This window comes from Osmia bicornis, chromosome 13 (genome assembly GCF_907164935.1).
Source record: "Osmia bicornis bicornis chromosome 13, iOsmBic2.1, whole genome shotgun sequence".
In the NCBI taxonomy this organism is placed as follows: domain Eukaryota; kingdom Metazoa; phylum Arthropoda; class Insecta; order Hymenoptera; family Megachilidae; genus Osmia; species Osmia bicornis.
The window spans coordinates 193,884-202,315 of NC_060228.1; the positions used below are offsets into that span (position 1 = coordinate 193,884).

The 8,432-nt window shown below is 40.5% G+C and overlaps 1 protein-coding gene across 1 annotated transcript; it reads right to left on the reverse strand.

The window, feature by feature from the left end:
- Positions 1 to 377: 377 nt before the first annotated feature.
- On the reverse strand, positions 378 to 2,165 carry LOC114881205. The gene has a single exon (XM_029197909.2). It carries the CDS (start codon positions 2,163 to 2,165, stop codon positions 378 to 380), a length of 1,788 nt encoding a protein of 595 aa, XP_029053742.2.
- Between the last annotated feature and the right edge of the window lie 6,267 nt (positions 2,166 to 8,432).

The following is an 8,432-nucleotide window of genomic DNA, read 5'->3' on the forward strand; positions in this document are numbered from 1 at the left end:
CCGAGCTGGTGGTGTTCTGGAACCCGAGTAGTTAGTAAGAGCGCTCCGTTAACACAACATGTATGCTTCCGAATTCGAGTACCACCAAACCTAAATTGTATTAACTGTAGATTTGTAATTTTCCTCCTTGACGGCTTTTTCCTCCACTCACTGAGTGGAGGTTTTTTATGCCCATTAAAATCCTTTTCTTTCCTTCCAATTGTGCCTTTCTTATTCCTCTCCCAAATTCACATTCCTACATCAATTTAGAATTCACCTTAAAAGACGTGGTGGTGACCCAGGCCTGCTGTGGACGTACGCTCGGCAAATCGACGCCGAGCTGCCTCGCCTTGAAGGTAACTGCGGGCTCGGCACAGCCAACTTTTATTTATTTAAATTTATAATAACTTGAAGGAAAAGTCGAGACAAAGTGGGTTTGCGCCCCTCGACAGAAAGTCTGCGGGGTTACCTTCAGACAGCACGTGACGCCATTGTGACGGATCACTGCCTTGTTGTATTCCGCTTACTCGATTAGCTACGAATTGCTTTAAAGTGTGTGGTGCTGTATTTATCCAATGCAATGCAGTCATTGAATCTGACCAGAACGTCTTTTTGTTAATTGGTATGTCTATGGCCTTATTGATGTTAGTGTATAATTTTATTGGTAATACAGCAGCACACAACTCTAATCGTGGTAGTGACTGCGTTTTTAATGGAGCTACTCGGGATTTAGAGCATAGAAGGCGTACTGTGATCCTTTGTTTTGAATCGACACTCCGAAGATAGATACACGCTCCGTACGCTTGCTCGCTAGCGTCGCAGAAGCCGTGAAGTTGTATTTGCTGGGGATGACCAGGTATAACGTGTCTTGGAATGTTGAGATCGCGAACTATATGCAATTGAGACTCGAATGTGACCCATGCGGTATGAATATCGAACGGAATTGATTCGTCCCAACTCAGTTGACATTTCCAGAGACTTTGCATAATCATTTTAGCTTTTACAATCATTGGACCTAACAATCCGAGTGGGTCGAATAATTGTGCAATTTTTGACAGAATCGTTCTTTTTGTTATACGTTGTAATGATTCTGTCTGTCTGATTGTGTATCCTAATGTATCATTGGACGCATTCCAATATAAACCTAACGTCTTTTTTCCGTCTGCTACATCAAGTGCTAAATGGTTATCTATGTTGTTTCCTTGTAACGGTTCGATGAGACTTGGTTCGTTTGAAACCCATTGTCTCAAAAGGAACTCTCCCTTGGCGGTCAACTGCATGAGTTCGTCGCGTATCTTGATTGCTTCGTCTAACGTGTTTGCACCAGTCAAAACATTGTCTACGTAAAAATCTCTAGTTAATATTTTGGCGGCTCTCGGGTGAGTTTCACCTTCATCGTGTGCGAGCTGATGAAGGGTTCGAATCGCGAGATATGGGGCTGACGCGGTTCCGTAAGTAACTGTATTCAACTGATATGTTCGAATTGGGTCGCTGGGACTTTCGCGCCACAATATTTTATGGTACTGGCGATCATCGTGATGTAGTTTTACTTGCCGATACATTTTTGCAATATCCGCCGTTAGCACGTACTTGTGACACCTGAAGCGTGTGACAATAGTGAATAGATCGTCCTGGATAGTTGGTCCGACCATTAAAATATCGTTTAATGATAAACCGGAAGAGGAGTGTGCCGATGCATCGAATACTACTCTAACTTTAGTGGTGAGACTGTCGGTTTTGACGACCGAATGATGCGGTAAATAATACCCGGTGTTAGTTTCGTTTTTTATTTTCAACATGTGACCTAGCTCCTCATATTCCTTTAAAACCGCGTTGTATTGCTCTTTGTGTACCGGATTTTTATTAAGAGATCTTTCAAGAGAAAAGAAACGTTTTAATGCAATGTTGTACGAGTCGCCTAAATTGTCGGGATTACCCTTGAATGGAAGTCGAACCGTGTACGACCCTAAGGAATCGCGAATCGTGTGCTGTTGATAGTGTTTTTCGCATGCTTGTTCTTCTCCCGACATTATTCGTTTAGAGAAACATTCTTCAATGTCCCAAAATTTAGTCACATCTTCGTGAAGCGATTGGAGTGATAAATTGCACGTGGTGGCTTTAGTAGGTTGTGTATTGGCGATTTCACCTGTCACTATCCATCCTAATCTAGTCTTCTGTAATTTCATTGTTGAATGGTCAACTGAGATTTGCCCTACACACAGAAGCTCCCAGAAATTTTGAGCGCCAATATGCCCGTCTATTTCTGCAGGTCTATTGAAATTGGGATCGGCAAGACACCTTTCGGAATTTGTAAATGTTGTCTGTTAATAGGTTCAACGGGCAATTGCTGCGATATGGTCTTAACGACTAGGAAGTTGAATTTGTTTGAATAATTGCTATGACACGATTTGATTGTAGTGTCTGTTTGTTTTGAAATTGTTGAGCTATGGCATTCATACCGCTGAGCGGTATCGAAATCTTTCGCGTTTTTAACCCTATTCGCCGACACAAATCTTCGGTGAGAAAGTGTGATTGAGAACATGAATCTAACAGTACGCGGCAAGTATGAGCCTTTCCTGTGTTGTCTAGTATTTCTATGACGGCAGTGGATAGCAACACTTGAGAAGATTGTGAGTTGACTGACATACACGTGGCATTTGCCTGAACGGGTTTAGGAGTGATATTGGATTCTACGTATGTAGCAATGTGTGATGCTTCTGGTTGCATCGCTTACAGGTTGTAGCTTGACAATCATTAAACGAATGACCTCGTCGAAGGCAATTAAAGCAGAGATTTCTTTCTTTCACCAATTGAGACCGTTCCGAAACCGATGCTTTGGTAAAAGTATCACAATTTTGAGAGAATTGCGTGCCCTTGCAGAAGTTACATGCTACGGAATGTTGAGTTACGAATGCTTGAGGAGTGTTGAATCTGGTATCTCTAAATGTACGTTGATTTTGATAACGCGGTAATTGTCCGTTTCGACTAGGTATGACAGGATCTGGCGGGGTTGGTTCCTTCCATTTCTGTGCAGTTTCTTTGTCCAATTTAGACGTGAATAAATAAATGAGAAGAGTATCAGTGCTAGGTTGGTCGAGCGCTTGTAACGCACGGTAATGTGCTTCTATATTTTTCAAGAAAGTTCGCAGATCCCGATGTGACGATTTTTGAATTGGTGTTATATTGAACATTGATTGTAAGCGATTTGCTACGATACACGCTGGTTGATTATACCGTTTTTCTAGTATATCCCACGCAACTTTATAATTAATGGCTGAAATACTGAGTGATTCTATCGCCTTTGCGGCTTTGTTTTTCAAACACGATCTTAGATACATTAACTTTTTACAATCATTAATCCGTACATTATCGTGAACTGTTGAGCGGAATTGGTCACAAAAACCTGGCCAATCCTCATATGATCCGGCAAATAACGGCAAGTTGATCTTTGGTAACGTAACTTCGCTATCGAATGAGTCTACCGGTGATATCTGATTGGACGATCCCGAAGCGAGATTACTGGCTGTTTGATTTTGCAAATTCAAGGCATTCGTGATACTTACCAACCGACCTTTACAATTAGCGTAACAAGATTTTATGTAAATTCGTTCGCGCATTAAATCACCTGTTTCATCCGTACCGTCTAATTCAATTTGGGTTTTCGCAAATGCTCCGTATTCTATTTCGAGTTCTTCGAATTGAACCTTTAAAATTTCTAATGCCACGGTTCCCGATTCAAAGCTATCTAGTGATTGTTGGAAATTTTGTAATTCGAGTTTAAACGCGTCGCGTCTCAATTTAAGGTTTTTCATGCGATCTTCATGACTCGGCGCCATTGTAGATTGGTAAATGAAATAGAGTTTCGATTAATGGGAACGTAATAACGACAAGGAAGTGACTCAAAAACAAGAGTGCGGACTTACGTTGTCGAAGACTTGTCTGTAGATGACCACGATGCGTTAACTGCTCATGTGCTGGTTGAACTCCCTTCGTTGACAAATGATGTGCCAACGTTGCTGTGTTTCCACGATGATTCTTCTGCTTGAATCGTTTGACGTGTGTTGTTGCGAGGATGCTGCACTCACGGTGCCGCTGACTCCTCCAATGTGATGTTTGGGATCAGGCTTCCAAGCCTTGACCCGATGATTGTGATGTGTTTGTCGACTGGACGCTCCTGCGTCACCGACTTTGGACGTGTTTGAAGATGCTGCGCTTCCTTCGCCGCTGACTCTTCTGCTGCTGTCGTGATGGATCAAGGCTTCCACAGCACTTGATCCGGCTCGAAGCACCAATGTATAATACTCTGACTTGAGACCGTTGTTTCGAGTCTCAAACGTCACAGTTACTCTCGAATAAATTAATACTCGAGAATAGTTTTTTATGTTAAGTGATTGAATCAGTTGATTGGTTTGATATGACGTATATTTCAATAACAAACTGTATATTACAAGATGATCGTGAGTATGTTTCGAGGTGTTGTTACTACGAGAGTTGTCAGTATTCTTCCTGGCGCATTTTCGTGTGCGTGTATAAAAGGAAAATGCTCGATGCCTAGAACTACTGCTGATTGGTGGAGAAAATGTGGTGGGAGGTGTGAACGAGTGGAAGTGACGTAGTCGATGAGTTGCCGTGGGTTTTTCCATAATTTTTGGGACTTCCTTAATTTCTAATTGCGGAGCGCCTAACGGTATGCAACCCCAATCAAGGGTAGTCGACCAGGCGTTGATTTTATGGCCTTTGGTATAATTTTTACCTGATGGTTGTTTGCTGAGACCTGAAGGGTCTGCGAGGCAACAATAATTGTCTTTCGTCTTTTAATTTGTCGAGAGCGTTAACCCGCTCGAGATTGGTGGCAGCGATACCTACCATCGCGTTCAGAATAGGGTAGAAAGAATAGGGAATTGGCTTCAATCTTCTAATTGAAACAGCAACCTCTCTTCTTCTTTTTCTATTATCCTTTACGTTGCGCCGTCACACGCGCAACGTAACACTTGCTTCGGCGCCTTTTATGTACGTATATATAATTTCTTTTATTTTATATTTTCAACAGCTGCGCACCATTGTATTTTTCTTTGGCAGTTTTATTTTGATATTCTGAACAGCTACCTTTATTGTACATTCCTTTATCTTTGCATATGTATACTCCTCTTTTTTTTTAATAGTTTTGACAGCCGTTTGATTCGTACACATTACTACATACTACAGTATGTTCTGCGAATGCGTGTGAGTATACGTGTGCTTGTGTGTAAGGAACAACGAACGACGAAACTGTTGTACACAAAACACACTCTTGAGAGTATTTTGTGTTTAACGTGATCGAGGCCTGATCAGTTAGGCCCATAATTGGACTAGCTCCAGGAGAACCCCCGTGGCCCGTGCAGGACCACCACGTCCCCCCATCTCTTCCCGAGGGTGACACGGAGCAACGCGCCGCGTGCCTTGCATTATCATGATCCGCAATAGTTAATAGCAGAAAACAGCGTCCGGTATGTAAAGGAAAGTTAAAAGAATACACTATTATTCTCATATATTTACATATATCGTTTCTTAAGCCCGTATCCTACCCGCAAGGTCAGATCAAGGTGGGCTTCAGCGCTTTAAGCGGCAGCACCCACAATGCGTATTAGATTGAGCGAGCGCCCCCGTATCCGGGGACGTAACACACTAATCCTCTAGCCCATGAGTTAGGATTAGTTGAGATAGATCTATAATATAAGCAACACCTTGAACTCAGCAAGAGTGAGATCACGGGACCTTACACCACGGAGAATTTAAACCGTGTTCCAAAGTTGTAACTTCTTGCTGTGCAAATATTTTTAAAGGGTATAGCAGGATAAGATGGTCAAAAGTGCCCTTGAGCCGATTTTTTTCAGCAATGTACCATTTTATAGCTTATAATAAAAAACCATTGCACACCAAGTTTCAACTCTGTATCTCAACTGGGAGGGTAGTTATCTCAGGGTGAGAAAGAAAAAGTGGTTTTTACCATCTTTTCCCTATATAATGGCATTCAAAAAATCTGAAAAAATTCTAGAACATTCTAGCCATGTTTCTTTATGATTGTGAATTTTTTCAGATTTTTCGGTTGCAAATCCTAAGTGTGAAAAATCAAGAACGCAAAAAAAAGTCGGAAAATTGAGATTTCGGATAGAAGCTTTCAAAACACTAGATTTTAACTTTCACAGTAGTTAGATATAAGCATGACTGGTGTCCTCAATTTTTTTCGAAATTTTAAGTGTGGTGCGCCGTGTTTAAAAATATCAAAAACCGATATTTTCAACATATTTCGTGCCATAACATGAGAAATACTTTCAATTTTTACATTTCCTTTATATACTTAGTGCATTATGTGATTTCTAACATTTCTGCATTGGATGGAGCAAGATCTGAATAGAGAGAGTGAAGTTATTGTAAATAATTGAAAATTACACACGTTATCTCCTAAAATATTCGACAGTTTTTCAACGTTGTCGGTGGCTGAATGGTTAAGATGTCCGACTGCGGAACCGCTGGAAAGTTTTTTGTCGCACGTTCGAGCCCCATGAATGTCCAATTTTTTTTTTCATAAAATCATTTTTTTCTTAATTATTTATTACACAAGAATACACACTAATCATTTAATAACGTATGAAAAATATTTGTAAATATTATCATGAAATAAATGGCGCACCACCGGCTCTTTGGCTATATGTACAATTAAGGTAAAATATGTTAATACGTAAAAAGAATATAGATGTATATAATTAATTAATTAAGATTGAAAATGCGATGAGAAAGGTCTCGCTGCCACCAGTCCTGACCGCGTATGACGCGTTAACGTCCTCTACGGTCAGAACAAATTAAAAGACGGAAATTTAGATAGGATTTATTTCCGTTGGGTTCGTCAGTGTTCCGGGTCCCGTACGGGTCCCTCCTTGAAACGTTGTGTTGACGTGCGTGGATTTGAAACGTAAAATGATACAGGAATGGAAATTGAAAGAAATGTTAATACTGTTTAGTGTGCAAGAAAATAATATAATTCAAACTATTGAAGCTAATACAGAACTGAAAATGACTATTGAATTTAATACTGTTAATTTCTGGTAAATACTGATAATTACTATTAGATGAATTCAAATTAGAACAATACTGGTTTACAAGGGTAAAGTTGCTTAACCTATTTTATAAACATGATTCGATCAGAAAGGTATTTTTCCTTTGATTCACTTCCAATGAGACTTTCCAATATAATTAGTACGAATTTATAGTTGAAATTTCACTGTTAGACGACTGGCTCGACTAAATATAATATAGGAAAGTGGAAAGATCGGCGGTATCTATCCGCGAGGTAAACGACCTGAATGAAGAGGCTCTCACAACCCCCGAAAGGGTTTTGCAGGTCGTTCCTGATAAAATATCGAAGTCGAAACAATCGTCACACTCACAAAATCGCGATAGATCAAAATTCGGAATATTAATACAACGTATAATTTATGATTCGGTACCTGTACGTGAAAACCGCGACGATCTAAAATGGAGAGACTCTCACAACCTATAGGCTTAATAGATCGCCCGTTTTGCCTTGCTGAAAATAATCACAATGCCGTGCTCGACGAATTAGAAATTGACAGGCTTACCGTGAAAATGTAGAGTAAGATATACGATAAAAATCGCTCGAAAATCGCTATTGATTCGTTGAATAATCGCTGTTGAATCTGGAGCACCAAGAGAGATGAGAGGCTGATGTCGCACTAACACTTGTCGCGCACCCGTTTGCCGTTTATTGCGAATAAGAATTTAAATAAGACGATACACAAGACGATTACAATTTTCGGAAATAGAATGGTTAAACGCGAATGAATTTAATACGAAAACTACGCGATCAACGGATTAAAAGGAAAGAGAAATGATAGAATTTTAATAGTATGAAAATGGTTTAACGTACGCGTCTCTGAGTCCTTGCCGCGTATTCGCAAAATTCACCCTCGCGACACTCTGCCTCGAAGAGGTCTTACCGCGCAGCTAATTTATACAAAGTACAACGACAACTCTTTCTCTGGACGCAGGGGCTCCCGTCACGACTTACTCGATTGTTCGACAAAGAGTGATCAGAATCGATCGCGATACTAGCTGGAAGGGCCCGTCGCGAGGACGATGTCCTGCGAAGGGACATTCCAACAAATCATAGCGCGTGACGACAGCGTCACGTGCGTCGCTATTGGCTAAAGGCCCGTGCTAGCTAAATTCCTCTAGATCAGGCTTTCTCTCTCTTATGGTGTTCCATCTTTGTCTAACGGCTTTTCGGTGTTTCTACGCCGTAGAATTTCTGGAATGTTCTATTTCCGTCGATAATTCCGATATTAGATATAAAACGATGCGATTATCAACTAATAGTTTAAATCAGAGTTATTGAGCAATAAATATGCGGATAATTATAACGTGCATCATATCTGTTGTACTGTTATGTATAAATA

Excerpts from the sequence above, each read along its gene's own strand:
- LOC114881205 (XM_029197909.2), bottom strand. The coding sequence starts at position 2,165 with ATGAAATTACAGAAGACTAGATTAGGATGGATAGTGACAGGTGAAATC.